This window comes from Numenius arquata, chromosome 6 (assembly GCF_964106895.1).
Source record: "Numenius arquata chromosome 6, bNumArq3.hap1.1, whole genome shotgun sequence".
In the NCBI taxonomy this organism is placed as follows: domain Eukaryota; kingdom Metazoa; phylum Chordata; class Aves; order Charadriiformes; family Scolopacidae; genus Numenius; species Numenius arquata.
The window spans coordinates 11,177,272-11,196,718 of record NC_133581.1 but is presented as its reverse complement, the minus strand read 5'-3'; the positions used below and the strand labels follow the sequence as shown (position 1 = coordinate 11,196,718).

The following is a 19,447-nucleotide window of genomic DNA, read 5'->3' as shown; positions in this document are numbered from 1 at the left end:
TCCACGATGCTCACTCTTTTCTGGGGAGCTGATTTAAGAGCTGAGGTCACAGAATCACAGAATGGTAGGGGTTTGAAGGGACCTTCAGAGGTCATCTAGGCCAACCCCCCTGCCAAGGCAGGGTCACCTAGAGCAGCAATGCATCCAGGCGGGTTTTGGAGATCTCCAGGGAAGGAGACTCCACAACCTCTCCGGGCAGCCTGTTCCAGTGCTCTGTCACCCTCAACAGTTGTTGTTACCCTCAGAAGAGTTGCCCATGTCTGTTCCCTTTCCTCGTTATATTTGAGGTTGCTCTGAATCTTGGCATTTCGTCCAAAACGTTTCCAGCCTACAACTTTCTCTGTTGATACGACTCAGGTGTTCATGCAGGTTTCCCTTCACTCCTTACCTCAGTCACTGCAGTTTCTGGGATTTTCTGACACACATCAACACACCATATCTTATACAAAAAGCAGCTGCAATGTATCTAGTATAGATTATGTACTCAATTTCAGTTTAGTTCCTGCAGCCTATGTGCCATAGGCTCTGTTGTGATTTATTTAGCTACTGCATTAAGTAAGCCTTCACCTTAGCTAAACTGCCAATAAGCCAACATTACTTCACAAGAAATCTTCCACAGAGGTTGCTGTATGGTTATTTCACAATAATTTAGCGCCTTGCTATCAAACATTAAGTCAAATAAGGAATGCCCTTGCCACGCACACGCACAAGGATGTGTGCTTGATTCAGCTCTGCAAGGTGGGTCAGGAAGGAAGGTCTGAACCTTCTCCTGTGCTGGGGACACCAGTGCTCCTTGGGCATTCAGCCCTCCTTGGCAGGTAGTGGGCCGTGGTCAGTGCAGGAACCCTTCGAGCTGATGGATTGCACAGAAAGGGCAACTTTTTAAAGACCGGCAAAGGCACTTGGTCCAGGAAAAAATGGTTACTGCATCTTCCACAGATCCCTTCCCACCTCCACCGCCAGCAACTTCAAAACTGCTGTTGAGGCAGAGTCCTGGGAACTTCTGCCCTTGTTTTAAGGGAGGTTTTTTTGCTGGCACAGCCCTTCACAGCAGCCAGTTGGCCAGACAGGGAGTACGGCTGCCTGTGCCATGCTTGTTTGTATAATGAGATCTCTCTCGCCTGGAGCACATGTACTATGTAAAGCTGGGAGGAAGGTGATGAGTGTTGCTGGCAGGAACATAATGCCCTGCTATTCCAGCCTGAATCACCATGAAAGCAATAATTTCTGAACTTAAAATTGGTGCTGCAAAATACTATTAATTGCTATGGATGTGTGAGAATAGGGCAGATCTTAGCTATCAAGATACTGAGGCATGACTGATTGAAGGGAGGGGTTTGTTCTGACATCAGGGTCTTGCCTAAATTCAGGTGACTGGAGAGTGAATACATGAAAGCAAAATGGCTGGTGTAGGTGGCTGTGGTATAAGAACATGGAAGCAGATGTCTGAGCTCAGTGATATCTGTGTTCAGACACTGGTGCTAATGCTGGTAGTTGTGAAATAGACAACTCGTACAACCATAGCGCTGCTCCTCTGTGTTACTTAGATTCTAATTTATAAACAAAGTTAAAAACCTTTGTTATAAACAAAGTTAAAAACCTTACCCTAAAATTGATGCCAAAGTGCCACTCCCAAGTACTTCTGTGAAAAGTGCATTCTTAAAGGAATATGTAGTTGAGGACTGGACTGTTGATCCCACTGTCCCCTCCTGCAGCTCAGTCCTTCAGAGTTAGAGGAGTCAAGTCTGCAAACTTGCCATCATTTTATTACAAATGCTGGAACAGCCACAACAGCTCATATTCACACACCTGCTTCAGGCCAAGTGGCAACAAAGAGGGGATCCTCCTCACCTCGGCAAGAGATGAGCACAACCCTGGAGTAACTAGTGACCCCCTGACAATGATGCAGCTGGATGAAATCTCTTCTTGCCTCATCATTTTCCCAGAAAGAACATTTCCAGCCTCAAGCTACAGTGTGGGATCTATCTCATCAGCTAAATGCCAGCCCTGGGCAGGGAGGAAGGGACCCTTCTCTCTCACATTCAACCTACCTCATGGTGAAAGGATGACTTAAGGGCAGGAGAATCGTCGGTGCCCTGCAGCTGCTGCTGTGATTCCACTGACTGCAGAAGAAATGGGTGGGAGTCAGCCCAGACATCTGCAGAGCACACACCTGAAGTTAGCTAAAGCACCCTAGATATTAACAGAAGCTTTGAGGAGGATAGCCCACATTCCTCCCCTCTAAATCTTGTGCATCTGGCAAAGAAAATGGAGTAAACAGCTGGATATTCACAGCAATAGGTGGGCTATCTCAAAAGTAGGTAGCCAGCTAACACGCTGCCCTTTTTAGTTAAAAGCTTGAAAAATAGAAGCAAAACAGAAGAGACTGCCTTTGCATATTGCCGAATTTCTCAACTTTTACTTGATGTCCGGAATTTACACTTATTACATCTGAAGGACTTTTGTGTACGTTCAAAGGCACGCAAATTACAGAGCCCAAGTGGATGTCTTCCCAGTGACTTCAGTGGGAGCCGGGCAGGGACCCAAAACTACAGGAAATTTTCAAGTTAACAGAGGAAAATTACTTCAATTTAAGAGTTAGCATGAGGCTTCCCATAAAATATATATCTAAAAAGTAATGTTAAAAAAAAGAAAAGAAAAAAGGAAAAAAGAGTATAAACCAGGTAAGTGGAGGTGGTTAAGCTGCAAAGTAAACGATACTGTTTTCATAACATATGGAAGGTCCCTGGTTATTTTACTCACCAAAATGAAAGTATTGTTCACATTCTACAATAAGGAAGGACATAATCACAGCTATGAGAAAAATAAAACCCACTTACATGTCAGTGCTGCCTGTGTCCACTGACATGGACATTTCCTCTAAGGATCAGATCCTGCACCTGGACTCCAGCAGAAGTGTTCAGGGAAGCCAAGCCAACCACCAAATCTGCTCCTCTGTGTGTCTGGACCTGGAGTTACAATTAACTTTACTACCTCCTTTCAGGGCAAGCATATTCAAAAACTTGTTCACCTTGGTTTTCACTCAAATTCCTTTTTCTGTATGGTTTTACTTAAGAGTAGCAGCTAAGCAAACACATACCTTAGTTCTATTGACACAATTATGAAACATTTATTCTTATAATAAGGACGTCAGAAACCAGTACCTGTAAACTCTTCTTCAGATATAGAGGTATTTTCTTTTCAGTTCCCACAGAGCGGCCACTGAGGTTTGTGAGGATGACAAGTGGTAAGTACCGTGAAAATGTGTGTCTTGATGTCATAGCTTCATTGAAGTTAATTCTTCTTCTTCTTAATTCAAGCCTGATGTTCCTTTGGGGGCAGGAAGAACCCAGTCATTGCTGCATTCTGAGCAGCTTAAAATTAGGAAAAAGAAAAAAAAAGAAGGATCTTCACTATCTTCACTTTGTGTTACGCAGTTTCAATACCACTGCTAATAAGCTGTACTTAAAATCTGCAGTGAGTAGGTGATGCTCCCACACGGGCAAAAAATGCAGTCACTTGCCTTTGAAGCAGAGCCTTTACTGATTTTACCCTGTGACTTTCTGGAGAACCCTGGATGCTTCACATGACTACCCAGCAAGGGATGGACCACTTCCTTTGAGACTCAAGTTTGGATGACCATCCCCCATCTCATTTCTCCACAATGAACAGGGAGATGACGGCATCTTCAACTATTCTTTTTTGGTTTAAATTATTATTTTCAGGCCTATTTTCCTGTAGAAAATGTAGGGAAAGAAAATTTTTCCAATTTGACCCACTTGCTAGAACTTGGAGGGTGGGAGCTATTGTTATCCCCTACTACAGCTGACTAACCTACACATGGGAGCTTAAATCTACCAATGCCATCAGTGTCAGGGTGGAACCTAGAGGTGGGGAAAAAATGAGCTGGAAAGCCACAGAAGATCCACAAGTTTCCTTAGGATCCTCAGCTGAGAATTGCTTGCTTCATTACAGCTGAAACAAGGAACAAAGTGACACCATTGGAAGATGTGGGTCACTCAGCCCCCCTCCAAGGCCCAGAAAAAGGTACCACCATGGCTATCAGCAGCTCAGCAGGCTTTTCTCTATAGCCTAAGACAAACCATGGAGTAGAAATTGCCCATTGCAGATGCCAAGAGACTGACCGCTGCTTTGGGAAGTTTTCAAAAAGGAAGATTCCCAATGTTTGACCGGCAGGTCTGTCTCTGTCTCCGTAAAACAGACATGACAGTGGTGGGCCAGAGAGAACACTCTACAAAACATTCCATATTCAGGATAAGTGAAATACTAACAGAAAACAAATGGAAAATTAGAAACTATGTCAATTAAATTGAGACTATTAGCTAACATTAACATGTTGTTCTTAAAACATGTGTTGAGTTGTGTGGACCTGTGTTACTGAACCCTTGCACCCAGGGGCCTCCCAGCTCCAAGAGAAATTTTGCAGGTATCACGGTCAACACAGAGATCAAATTGTAGCATGTACACCATCATTTTTAACCTGAGCGTCCCTTAAGAGTCTTCACATAGCTATGAAGACAGTTCATTCATCAGAGGAAGGAGACAAGCAGACTTGTCTTTAAACAAGGTCAAGAAATAAGGCTTTCACAATTTTTTTTTTATTCAGACGGAGACTGAAAAGTAATTTTTTTGTAAACTCTAGGTTTATGGGAAGATTAAGAGGAACTAAAAACAAAAGCAGAAAGACAATACAAGGTGAACAGACCATAACTTTATTGGAGATATACTCAGCTACAATTATTACAAAAAAACTATTAAAGGTAATTGTGATCCATAAGGTGCAGATTGCAAACTTCTGCAGCATGATTACAGTATGAATGAATTACATTTTATGTCCCTTGAAGACAGCTGCAGCATGTGATGGTAAATATTTTATTGTCCATCAAATTATATTTGTTATTCATTCTACTTGATTTTAACCATCTTTTCAGTCAAACTATTTACAATAAAAATGCCTGCAATTTCCAATTCTTGTTCACAAACATTTTTCTCTCCAACTTGCTGCTGCAGTAAATTCTGAGTGCATCTACAAAGCAATTAAAGTAGTCTGTGGTTGCCGTTCAAAAAAAAGAGGGAAAAAACCCAAGGAATTTATTGGATAAAATTTATTGTTAAGAAATGTAGTTAGCTTTGACAACGACCTCTAGATTTGCTAAAATAATTCAGATTGAATTACAGTTGATATTTAGATTACATTTCATGATCATGATCGGTAGTGTTTTAAGTTTTAAACCTAATATGAAAGTAAAGAAATTAACTTCTTGAAAATTAGAGCAATTGGAAAAGGATCAACGTCAGTAAGTACCAGAAATCAAAATCCTTCTCGCTTCACTCATGTGATAGATAGAGATTTCCATGAGAATGTTTTTGTAGGGAACCCCACCCAAAACATACAAACCCAGAATACTGTCAGACAGAGGCAAGCGTGTCATCACAGCAGACCACGACGCTATTTGTCATTTCAGGATTACGTGTGCTGCTGTGACTGGGATACAGAGATTTCACTTTCTATACAGATAAATGCACGTAGCATAGTCATGTCATATGCAGCAACATAAAAACCACATCTTCCAGTTTATGGTTCTGCATTTGCTTACAAGGAGGAAAACACAAACTCTCCAACATACATATAAGCACAAGATCTTCAGGTATGTAAAAGAATGTAGTTCCATTAATTAAAATGATACCACATCAATTTGCACTAGGCTGAGGATCTGGCACCTCATCCTTGGGCCACCACTATATTCCTCCCCAGCACAGAAATCGATTCTTGTCCAAGTTCTGTACTCTGCAGTCACAACACACTATTGTGTAACGAGACTTAAAAATAGTAGGCTTTTTTTTCCTGTATGGACTTTAGCAGCATCCAAGCTGAACAAACACTTCAGAAGTAGCTACTGGGCACTCAATATTCAGACTGAGCAGAGATTTAGTTGAGGTTGACCAAATTACTAGGGGCTGTCTTCTTGCAAAAACTACACTATGCGCATAATATGTCGGTTTGTTCAGAGATAATTACTGGAGTGTCAGAGGTCATTCTAATTTTAATTACTTCACATAACAGTAAAATGATGTAGTAGAAAAACAATAGCTTTAAAATACAATCAAGAGTTGTTACACATCTTTGTTGTATTTTTCCACATACAGTAAAAATGCCACAGACATTACAAATGACCTATTTAAGTTGTGCAAGTAAATGACACATTGCAGGCATTATAATTAACTTTTTCAAATTCAGTAAATCAGAACAGCAGCAAGGCCAAACCACATTTTTCCTCTCTGTTAAGCATTTTTTCCTTGAAATGAGGTAAAGCATGGTACCAAGTGCAATGCTTATTTGTGCTACATGAACAGAACAGCGCAAAAAAAGCCATAAAAATAAAAACGCAGCATAGTTAGGAGGACTGTTTAAAGTACAGTATAACAGGACTTAGATAAAAAAAAAAAACAACAAGGTTCATGCCAACTAACCCCCACACTATTTATGATGAGCCTGTGTGGTTGCTTTTGAAGATGGGTTGCAACAGTCCACTTACACTTGTGCTTATAGCATGTCAAGTGATTTCTATCCCAACCTTCAAATGATCAGATTTAGGTCTTTAATAGCATACACTGTCCAATATCAAAATCATATCAACTGCAGGGTAAAACACACAGATGAATGACATGGAAACTAATATGAATTTTCTATCTCAAAGGATAAAAAAATATTTCAATGAGGTCACACTGGAAAAAATTACGGCATTTAAAACGCATTTAAAAACACATCAGCAGCAGAAACTACTTTATAGTCAGCCACTACACATTTCCGATTTCCAATTCATAGGCTTTATCTAGTAACAAAGTGATCATTAAACTGTTCTGAAACACAGAGCAAGTTCAGTTAATTTTCCTTGCATCAAAACACTCGGTAGCACTTTACTGCTAACAGCTACCTGAAACCCCTGAGAATCTATAACCTTGTAACAATCAGTAAGAAATTTTAGGCATTCAAAGACTAACTTAAATTTTAGTTTTTCATAATGCAGTTAAAACTACTTAAGACTTTCTAGATGGTCTGATTTTATCTGCTGCCTCATGTCTGGCCAGAAACAGAATTGTTAACATTAGTAATCATGTATTTTTGCTAAGAAACTTCACTCCTACCATGAAGAAAGAGCCATAGCTTAAATCAGTGATTTGCTTTTTTTTTTTTAAAAACTGCTAGATCAAAGCAATTTACCTTCGAAAATTTAGACAGCATGTTTTTACTGTTCCATCTCATTTATATTTGTTTTATACACATCAAGACTTGCAGGTCTTATACTTCCCCATTAAATTTTCATGACTGAAGTACCAAACAACTGCTAGAATTTTTTATAAGCTAGTATTTTAATTCTCGGTCTGACTACTCTAACAATGCTGCTTTCAAATACAAGAATGGTCTTTTTTGCAGAATGAAAAATGACTGAGATAGAAAATATATGAACTTTTGAAAACTGTATTTCAGAAAAGCTTAATGTCTACCCCTTGTCACTAAGGCATTCATTTTATTTTTTTGTTAAGAAAGCAAGAGCTGACAGTTTTTGTTTTGTTTTAGTGTGCATTTGTGAGGAAAGGAATAGGGTTTAAAAGCAGGAAATACAGTATTTATTTGTAATTTAATACATAAGACACAGCATCAAGTTCAAACTATTGTGCTGGAAAACGTTAAAACACCTTGCTCTGCTTTCTCAAACTTCAAGCATAATTAACAGGGCAAAATTGCAGCAAACCTCTACTGATATTGGTGGGAATACGAGACCCACAGCTTTTTTAAAAGGTAAATTAAGAGGTATTATAGTTACAGTGCAAAAAATTAAAATTTCAAGCATAATATATAAACATAGCACCAAAACAGAAAAAAAACAATGCATGCAAAAAAAGAAGGAAAAGAAAAGAAAAGAAAAAAAGAACTGAGGTATTTAAGTGAAGAGTGCCTACAAAAATCTAATTAAAGAAGTATAGGCAAAGCCTAAAAAATAAAAATATGATTTCCCCCCACCCCTAGTAGACCAAAACACCAATGAGCTAGTTTCTCTAAATTAAGGACCTAAATCACAGATGTATCAAAAGTACGGCAGTTATATCTCAAACATCAACTTTCATGTTATTTAACAGCACAGCTTTGGTAGGTGAAATATGCATGCAACTCTGAAAAGTACAGTAAGAAATTTATGTGGAAATATCTCTAAGTGTAAAGGTGCTCTGTTTGTTAAATACGTAACCAATTGACTATAAAATCTGCAGCATATTTTAGGTGTGATATGTCTAAGGTTATTTTGTTAGAGTGACAGTTTGCACTGTGCAATTATTCATTGCTGTTTCCAGTATTGGAACTATCTAGATTGCAGGTTTGTGTAAAATTGGAATTTTAGCCAAAGACCATATTTTGTTTATGGTATAAAAAAAACTGTAGACTAACCACCTCCTCAGAATTGTTAAAAATAACCTAATTACATATATATGAATACAATTTCTATTATAATCCTGTAATAAGTCACAGCTATAGTAATGAGTTGTACTGTAAATATAGAGCTGTATCATTGTAAAATGCATAACAAAATGAAGGGAATGTAAAACAGTTTGTTCCAAAAAAGATCAGAAATTAAAGACTATTAATGAGGGTTTATTTATTTTTAAGGCAAGAACCTTTTTTTTATGCAAGACTGTGTGGCATAAGGAAATTGAAGTTTCATTCTACCAGTATGCCAGCCATTTCAATTAAAATCTGTCCCTAACAAATAAGTGCAATAATGATTGGGATTGCCATCTTAATGTAAAAAGATGACATGGAGAGAAACACAAAAAAAAAAATAAGAGAGGAAAAAAAAGAATACTGGCACACTTATTCTTTCTTATACCCAATCATCCAGTACAGTTTATCAACTGCTTTATGACTGGCACTAGTGCACAGATTGAAGAATTTTAAGATTACTATATATAAATCTAGCAACTGCATTAGGCGTAAGCTCCCTGGCCTTCTAACACTAAGCAAAGCTGTACTGACAATAAAAGTAAACCAAAAAGACCTGACAACAATTATTCTGAACACTTGCTAAATGTCATCATTAAAGCACTCTCGTGATTAAACAAAGCAGAAGTGAGGAAAGAAGACAAGATTGTGTTTGCGCAAAAAACTATAACTACAATTAGTTCCAAAATTTTATACATGTTAAATGTTTTGTTATCTATTCTGTTATCAAACAAACTTTAAATTCTGTCTTCCAATTTGTTCCTCTCAACATCAACATTTTTAAAAATTTGTTTTATTTGTATGTGTTTTTTTTCCCCATTTTATTTATTTTTTTAAGAGGAGTCTCAGCTGTTTGGGACCTGAGGTTGATTTGCTTTGAGGCTTCGTAGTGCTCTTCTCGCAGCTGCAGATTTGGCAATCCTGTAGCTTCTGCCAACACCTTTAAACTTTCCCTTTCCTACAACTTCCACTGTTACTCTGACCTTTCCATCGTAAGTTCTTTCTGCAGGACTGCAAAAATATACACAAGAATTACTTACTGCCTAGGCAGGTTAATGTGAAATAAGAGACCTACATTCTCCTTTCTACAGAAGCTAAAGCAGTATAGTTAAAACAGAAATCAATACTTTTCTCAGGAAGTTATGCACAATGATCATACTAGCTGCTTAGTGCAAAAGAAATTACAAGTAATTCGTGACGTTTAAAAATCCTCAGTAGTTTATGAAGCACAGCTTAAAAAATTTTTATGGCAGTGTGTACCAAGAAAACGTATTCTTACCTAAATTTGGCTGTCTCTGGCTCCATCTCCAGCAGCTCTCGCACTGGGGAGCGGGGCACATTAGCAGAAAATTTTTCTATTTAAAAAAAAAAAATTAAAAAATTAGCTTTGTTTCCTTCATAGAAGATGGTACTTAATTATTATGTTTTTTCAGAAAGCTGACAATACCTATTAATGGCCTCATCATTGGATAGTACACTTGCCAAACCATTTCCAAAGACATTCCACTATCCATATAAATGGCACCAGCAAGGGACTCAAATATATCCCCCATGGCCTTTGGTACTTCAATGTCTTCCTCTTTTTCTTCATCTTCTTCAGATCTTCTGAGCTGTTTGCAATTAACAAAAGCCAAGGGAAGGGAGGGAGGGCGAGAGAAGGGGAGGAGAAAAGAGAGAAACAATTGCTTCTTTTAAAATAAAACAAAGAACTTCAAAACGTAAACTCTCTTACATCCTATCCTGAGCTGCTTCCTTTAAGTTCTTCATTGACAACCTTCCACAGTGAAATTTTTCTTTTATTCCCCAATGAAACCAAGTTGCTGGATGTATCGTTTTTCAAATGTGAAAAAAAAAAATCCCCAACACCATTGCATACACAGACCTTATATGCTTTGTGAATTCCTCCTGTAATAATTCTGTAGGATTTCACCATGGGTCTGTTTTTTCCAATAAGAAACAGACTTGGCTCTATCAGTTAAGAGTAGAAAGCTACTCATAACAAAGGAATAGTTCATACATTAAACAACTAGGAGACTGTAAAATCTGTAAATCCAATCTCTGGATTAAAGTCGGCTGTACCTTTCCTTACCTCATTTACCCCAGAAGACAAGCATGAAACAAATCTTACTAAAATAAGCCATTAATAACTGATAACCAGCACCACCAGACTGAACTAACAGGCACACTTGGGTATTTTTTAAATGTAGCAGGCAGTGTTTTCTTCTATGCTACTAATTTCAGACAATAGTCTATTCGCATTATTAAAGCTAAACTTTCAGTATGTGTCTTAATGGTCTTCAGTTATTCTAATCCTTTATAAATACACCTCAAATACATACAATATACATTTACCTAAGTCCAAACAAAGCAACCTGAACAAAGTTTTTGGCCATTACTCTCCTCTGCCTAAAGAGAATATAAGTTTCTGTCGGCCTTTCCCCCAGCAGCTACCCTCTCACTCCACGCAGCCCTTATTTGGGGTTTTATACCCAATTCAGTCCTCTTAAGAGTCACCAGAATACTTCATAATCTAGTCCCACCCAGTATTTCTACCTGAAATAAATCAAACAAGAAGTCAGACCTGATACGTACACACTCCAAATGGGAATTTTGATGTTAAAAAACAAATTCAACTGTTTTGAATAGCATATTTCATACCAAGTGCAAACTGAAGCACTTTTGAATTATACTGAAATAACAGAAGGAGAGAGAAACTAAGAGCTCTAAGGCAAGGGACAACAGATGTTTCAGGAGTGAGATTTGAAAAAAAGAAACGCAGATGACGTGGAGACACACATGGAAACCAGTCTAGCTGGCATGAACTGCAGAAACAAAGACTCTTGCATTAACTCTGATGAAATAAGAGTTCCAGTAATTCAGTGCCAGACCAAGATAGGGAGCAGGCGTAGGGAGAGTGAAACAAGAATTTTATTTGAAACAGCTATCGCACAATTTGGTTGCAACTTTGTGGAAGTTTCTAGGCAAACCTTTTGCATACTAGCAAAAAAATGAACAAAGATAAAATTCTCTACTATGGGCTCTTAAAGTAAGTTTTTAGCCTTAACAAGGCAGAGTTTGATCCTCTGATGTAAAATGATTTATATTATTTAAATTTTAGTGACAAATTTCTTAGTCAATGTTTATTTAATCTTCCCATAAAACATACAGATTTCACTCTGCAATGGAGTGCAAGGGCTGTAAACACATATATGTAACTGACGTACTTTGACTCCCAAGCTTTTAAATTGTTTATCAGAAAGAAGAAATTACTAAAGATAAAGATAACGTGTTTATTTAGTGTTGGAGTTTTCTCAGAATATTTTCTAAGAGACTGGTCACAGTTTTTCAGAAGAGAAACTATTAGGGATATCGACTGGATAACACTTTTAAAGAAAGGAAAGATTATTTAAAGAAAGATTAAATAATGAGGAAGGCCATCTCTTCCAGGACACTGATTAGAATTTGACTCACAAGGTCCTTGCCCTCATACATTTTCTGAACAGCTTATCTGAATGAGTTAATTCAGATTAGTCCATTCTCCAGCAAATAGATGTTTGTTATCATTAGCTTTCCTGCATAGCATAGATGCAATCTATGTTTGCAGGTCTTCAGTTAAACTATTGTTCAAGTAGCTTATTTGAAAGATGCGTATAATGTTTCCCCGGCTAGCAGATATAAAGCCTATAGGAGCGTGTCAAATACACCTGAGTACGGTGCAATGACACCTGCTCCAGCAGAAAACATCAGAAGAAAACCAGTGGAAATCTCTGTCAGTATGCTACATTAAATAATCCCAGCACTGTGCCAAAGCAGTACTGCTCATTATGTTACATGGATATCCTATCCTGAGTCAGCATTATGTGACTTGCATCATGCTAAGAAATCCAGTGACATGATTCAAATCAGAGACCGAACAGTTGTTCTACTTCCACTAACCTCAGAATCCATTCCTTGCATTTCATTCTTTTCCATTTGAAACTGCACAAAGTCATCAATAACATGAAACAGTTCAGGAGAGACAGCTTTGAAGTACTTATGGTAGTCATACTTTACAGCTAATGATGCAAAAATGGTATTATTGACTAGAGCAGATCGTAGGTCAGTAAGAACTCCTGGAGAGTGTTGCCGTGGGTCTTCATAAAGGTGCTTGGTTATGAGGTAGTCCAAAATTGCATCTCCCAGGAATTCTAAGCGCTGGTAACAATCTTAAAGCGTTGGAAATAAAAGAATGTACAACACCACAATTAAGTTTAACACACACATTCCTTCCAGGCCTTTCTGGATAAGAGGTTTGGTACACTGCCATGTAAATTCCACAAACTAACCAATGCTCAGAGAAGACAATCTGTTTTTTAAAACAGGTATCTCTATGTTTAAAGAGATTTTTATTGAATTATTTAAAAAAAAAAATCAGAAAAAACAGAAGTTATATCTAATGACAAAGCCACTTTTGAACCAAATGCTAATTTGTCAGGCTAGCAAAACACTTGTGTTTATGATCAATTAAAGCTTTTACTCAAGATCTTCACATTGTACTGAGAAATATCAAAAAAGTAAAATCAAGAGATTCTACCAGCAGGGTGATCTGAAAACAGTAATAATTACCACTCCAAAAAAAGTTAAAAGAAGTCATTGTATTAAAGGCAGGGGGAATGTACAATCTGCTATTTTTCATCTAATTTGCCCTGCATTTAAATTTCTCAAAAAGCATTGAGCAAAGATTCACATCAGAATGGGTCTTTTGAACTGGAAACTAAAATTACCAAGCCTCTGCTGTTTGGAAAACTGACAGGGGACACAGTAATAGAGAGCTACGGAGGTCTATTTTTAGAATATAAACAAAAGCACAAAACCCTCTTGAAAGGTAACAGGGGTAGGTGGGTAGACAAGGAAGACAAAATTACTACAAAAGCAACATGAGAGTGAAACATCTAGTACTAAGTTGCTTTTATAGCAACTGCATCTAAGATGCTGCCAGATCTCAACTGCTACCTACTCCTTAAGAGAAAAAGTTACAGGTAACAGCAATTCACAGTTGTCTTACTTGATAAATAGAAACAGAATAAAAAAAAATTCTGCTACCAACAGCATAATTTTATCTTGACGCTATGCCCCAACATTTCTGTTTGTTAGTAAAGATATAGAAAGGAATTATCTACCTTCTATGTGTTTTATGAAATACTTGTAAAAAAATAAATATGTATGTGGGTAGTATTACCTAGAATGCAAAACCAAAGGAGCATTTCAGCGTTTTGTCAGAACTGTTTCTCAATGTACTAACTTTTCAAAATGACTTATTTCTTCAATTAAAGCAGAGCTTTCTTCCTCCTTGGAATAAGGAACCAATTCACTATGGGGAAAAATTCAGACTGCTGACTGCACAGGAATTTGCCATTCACTTCAAATAGGGTTGGAATTTTACCATGGTTTGTTTTCAATTGCATATTATCATAGAAAAATATCTAAAGTTTTAGAATGAACCAATACTAAGTTAATTAGTATAAGCAAAAGTAATCCAAAAAGATTACAGAAATACAAATTCCTAGTGCTGTAAAATCTTTTATGAGATCATGCACAGAAACATTAAGCAGTTAACTTGAAATTAATATTTAGTCTGATTTAGTCATTGCTCCAAACTTTGACTTTAAATATTTACTCGATAAAATGCCTAGACTTAAATTAAGCCTTCCAATTCACAACTTCAAACGGAAATCTCTATATTTTGCTATCCTATATATTCAGCTGTAAAAGTTGTATAGTCTACTTCTAATCTTCAGAAGTACAGTCAAAGGGTAATATTCTTAGGATTAAATCATGGGACAAATTTGTTAAATATATTTGCAAAGCCTAATAGCTACTTCTAGAACTACACTGCAATCTACGCTGCAATTTTCCAGAGTTCTAACAAGAACTTATTTGTTCCTTACTATTAGATCCTTATGGGGATCTAGTCTCAGTCATGTACAACTACTAATATAACATCAGAGATGAAAATTGCTGCTCTTTCCCAAAACTTGGTTAGACTTAGTAAATCTTGTATTTGTATCAAGTCAAAATATGAGTAATCATTGAGATACAGTTTCAACAAGTACCCTCCTCTAGATAAGGGGCAAGATACTATTTTCTAAGATTTCGTATGCAGAGACTATTGACTTCTTAAAGTAACAAGTGATGTCTAAAAAAAGACTGCTACACAACATAAACTGCTTCTCTTGCATTTACAATACATCTTTAAGACAACTTACCAGTAATGGTATTATAATGGTATGAGGCATGAGTAAATGCCTGAAGAAGATAAGCCTTGTTCTTAAAACTGTAGTTTATTTTCTTCTCAAAGTTTTCAAAACCAGAAATAAGGTGATTTAGGGTTTTTTCAGCATCTGGGTGATCAAACATACACCTCGGTGGAATCTTCAAACAGCCATACTCCAGGTCTTTATACAGAGAAGGCTCTGAATTAGCTACAGAAGCAGAAACAGAGTTTGGTGAAAGATTCCTCTGCTCACTGTTACAATTCTCTCCGGTAGCACACGAAGTGCCTTCCCAATCAGTGTTTTTAATTACAGGGAGCACCTTCAGCCCCAATGAACACAGGAAAAGCTGAGCTGCTCTTTCACCACAGCTGGTCAGATAGCAGCCCAAGAGGGCTTCCACACAGTCTGCAATGCTTTTGTCAGCAATACACTGCTCTGTATGCAAGTCATATGAGATAGACTGCTTTCCTGCATCAACACCACAGTTTTCTTCTGATGGATTCCAGAAGCCCACTACAAAATCATCCTCTTCAACAGCCTTGCTAGGATCCAGATAGCACATGGCATCCCAAGAGCTATAGTCAAAATCATCAAAATCTGATGAAAACTGAACATTACCCAGGGATGACTTTTTGGGTGCTTTCCATTCATAGTTTGAATCAGTGGTTGAAAAGTGAGAGAGAGAAATTTTCTTCACAAAAGCCCCTGATCCCATTAACATATTATCAATGAATTTGATATGCTCCTGATCATACTCCAGAAAATCATCTTCAAAGTCTGTTTCTTCCTTGGGTAACCTCCACATTAGATCTTCATCCTCTTCATCATCATCATAAACATCAAGTTTACCATTAGCCAACAAGTTCTCCTTTGTCTATAAAAGAACAAAAAAAAAATATGGTATTAAAGAAGGAAATGAGAAACTTTTATTCCAGAACTGTCAGAAGAGTAAGATTTGAGTAGTGTCTGCTAATAATAAGATTGATTTTTTTAACGAATGTTCCTAATTACATTGTCTGATCAGATGCACAATACAACCCCAATTAACACTAGCATTCTAAGACTAGAATAATTGTCCTGGAATACAAAACTTTTATTACTAACCTATAATAGTGTCTGTTCCACATACAACACATGCTGCATTTCATAGGAACTCGAGGAACTCATGCTTATACTTGAATGTGATGCACAATTAATTTTAAAACCACTAAACATCACATACTTGCACACCAAAGTAAACAAGAGTTCTAAATTAACAAATTTAGAGAAGTACAAGAAACAGTCTTGCGTGCATCCTTCTCTCTAGTTGCTAAGTAGGGCTATTACAAATATTTAATCACTGTAATTTTGAAGATTCTTTCTATAGCCTTCTATTGAAAATAGTAAGGAGCTTGCAGGGTTTACTCATAATCATGATAATCTCAGTTTTGGGACACACAAACAACACATTCAATGAAACAACTAAAGAACTTTACCCTAGTCTTCTAATAATCATCACTTTAAGCAGCAAAACACATTTATCTATGCTTTCAAACACAGCTGCAAATTAATTCAGTCTACTTGGCAAACTAGTAGAAATTAAATTTAATGAATCAGTGTAGGTGATTTTTTTTATATAAGAGATTAAAACCAAGAGTTTAATATGAGTTAGTTGGCAAGAATCTAATGCTTATGTGGGTGACAGTCTTGACTGCACGCCTTTGGGATTCAGTAAGTGATCTTGCAGATTAGACGTTAGATATAGCCAATTTTTGGTTCTGTAAGAATTAACTCGTACTATGGTTCTTAATTTTAACAAATATGAAATCTCTCTAGTCTGTCATACATTTAATATTACCAGAATTTCAATATAGCAGGTCTAAAAATGGAAAAGCAGAAAAAATGGCACACTTCTGTAACATACATTTTTGTTGTTTGTTTTTAAACTGAATATTAACATCTACATTAAATCATGAAGTAGGATAATTCAATGCAAAGGCAACTAGTATTAATCCTAGCCTTTAATGAATTACACACTTGCTTGAAGTCTTGGGGTTTTTTTCAGGCTATACTTATAGCCTTAAATAATTAAAAGGAAAGTTAAAGTTGTCACCAATTTTCCAATACTTACATACATATCCACAACAATAAAACTAATGATGTCCCATGTCTTTTTCCTGCTCATATTGAGCAAATTGGTATAGACTGATGTAAATTACAAATTGAACACAGATATGCCCAAGCTACACAATGCTGTACAATTTGCCATGGCCCCAATCCAGGAAAGCACTTAAACATATTAGCTAAATGCACAAGTAGTCTTCCTGAGATCAAAAGGACTATTCACGGGCTCAACCCAGCATCACTGATGTCAGCGGGAATTCTGCCACTGAATTTGATAGGAGCAAGATCAGATTCAAAGTGCTTTTCTGGATTGGGTCCTGAAAGACAACACCATTTTGAATCAAGTGAAACAGCCTATATCTGCCCTCAATGTATGTATGTCATATTGCAGGTCTCGGTCACTTAATCTTGCAAATCTGTGAACCAGATGCTACCACTGGGAACATCTCCCTTTGGGCCAAAGGCACAACTTTATAGAGGTGTGGATGGGTGTCAGCTGCAGGGTGCACTAGGCAGCACCTGAAACCATCTAAGGATCAAACAGATCATGATGCTCCTCATCAGGCTGGAGCAGGCTCAGTCAGGTTTAGTAATGAGTGGAAGAAAAAGTGGCTACAGAAATTCACAGTTTAGACATTTTGCCAAAGAATTTCTGCTGGTATAATTACCCATCTCACATATACACAGCAGGGATTTCTGTATCTTTAATTGATCAGAAATAGCAAAATTTGATTTGAAATATTTATTTTGGATACTAGTAGCAGTATAATGCTCAAAATGAGACTAATTTAACCAGTCTCAACTAGAGCTAGTGCTGATTTTTTCTTGTTACACACCACCTGTGGTATGTCACCAAAATAAAAATATACTCCCTGAATGAGGCATGTCTATATGGACGATTCAAAACAGATTTCAGTGTCTGTTTTCACAAAGATTTAACAAATGATAAAGTTCATTTTTACTACAATTTCATTCACAAGTTTCTTAAAATTTATTTTAATTATGACAGCTACATGAACTACTTTTACATTGTCTGCACATCGCTTCATGTATAAAAAAAATAGTAAAAATTTTAAATGATGAGGATGAAAAGTAGATAAAGAAGCCAGGAAGCAATTCTGATAGTTGATTTTTTTCATTGTTAGACAGCATTTCAAAAATAAATCAAAATGAACCGCAGAAGAAAGAACCTTTTCTTAAAGAATATCTGATTGATTTTGAATGTTACGGCCACTTACAAGCTGAAGATAAATACAAGCAAGTGCTTTTTTCCATGCTTTTTGGAAACCAGCTATTTGATCAGAGGAACAAAAGATCTTTCCCCTAAATAAAGCTTGATAACACACACACACAAATCAGCATTTGACTAGGATGTTTTAGTAATAACTTGTCATAATGATATGAGATTACTATCCCCAGCCATAGACCTGAATCAGCCCATGGATGGAGAATAAAATTTAAGCAAAATATCCACTTGGCACAAAACCCACTTCTTAGTTGTATCACTGCCTGCATTTTGGTCTGAAATTGTGTATTTTATTCAAAAATAAACAAATGACTAACAAAGAGGAAGAGGCCACTGAAAAGTTATGGAGAGCTGAAAGCTTTTTAAAAGCAATCATTAGCTCCTGTCCCAAATGTGCTATTTTATTTTTAGAAAGGTACAGCAGTAAGTCTCTTTGAAATGAAGTCTTGGCACAATATAGAACCACAATAATCAGGTTGTTTTATTCTGCAATAAATGTTTATTTGCACAGTACATTTACCTAACAGTCCTCTCATGTGCCCTCTGGTGGTTTACAATCTGAGTGTGGTCTTCAGAACTGGGAAAAAGAAGAAAATCCCTCCACACCCTCCCCCTGACCTCCAAGCCTCAAACATTTAATAATTATGTTACTGACTGCTGTGATCACCGATATTTCTTATATATGCACTTCTATTCTTGACATACACTGAGTTTAATCGGAAAGTAATTTGAATCATTCCTCATTAAGATTTGTCATTCTGAAGTTTTTGGTGATAGACAGGGAAGGTGTCTAAGCCAGCACTGAATTTCAGCTGAGAAGTAGCTCTCCGTCATACTCAGGGTGGAGCTAACAGCAACCAACATTGAACATTTTCTCAAGTCAGTTCTAATCTTCATTCTGCCTCAGCGCTATGAAAAAAAACCAACTCCTTTTCATATATTCTTTAGAGGTGAACTCATTATTAATTTAAAAGCAGACCATCTTCTGACTATATATATTGCAGCAAAACCAGTAATGATAATTAAATTTAAAACTTCCAAGAGAAATTTCAGAAAAACTCCTGAAAGGACACTAAGTACAAGCAAAAAAAGCTTTTCTTCTCTGCTTTTCCATTAGTATATATACTCATTATTGGATGATGTTCAGCAAATTTCCTTCCTTTGGATTCTATTCAGGATCAAGTTTTCTCTCATTTTCCATAACTTATATTGAAATTTTAGGAAGGAAACAAAGATACATATTTACTTTTTTTTTTTTTGCTGAAAACATACCAAAATATCCGGGAAAAGGGAGAAGGTAAGAGTGAGAGAATACAGACATGCAAACAA

The 19,447-nt window shown here is 36.8% G+C and overlaps 1 protein-coding gene across 5 annotated transcripts in view; it reads right to left on the bottom strand.

The window, feature by feature from the left end:
- Positions 1-4,718: 4,718 nt before the first annotated feature.
- Positions 4,719-19,447, bottom strand: part of DICER1 (dicer 1, ribonuclease III) — a 39,289-nt gene continuing 24,560 nt past the window's right edge. For all 5 annotated transcript variants that reach the window (XM_074148420.1, XM_074148421.1, XM_074148424.1 and 2 more), the window contains 5 exons: positions 14,761-15,643; positions 12,452-12,720; positions 9,963-10,125; positions 9,795-9,870; positions 4,719-9,526 (listed from right to left, as the gene is read on the bottom strand). In XM_074148420.1, the coding sequence (XP_074004521.1) occupies positions 9,361-9,526; positions 9,795-9,870; positions 9,963-10,125; positions 12,452-12,720; positions 14,761-15,643 (1,557 nt within the window). In that variant the 3' untranslated portion in view covers positions 4,719-9,360. The remainder of the gene's footprint in view (positions 9,527-9,794; positions 9,871-9,962; positions 10,126-12,451; positions 12,721-14,760; positions 15,644-19,447) is intronic.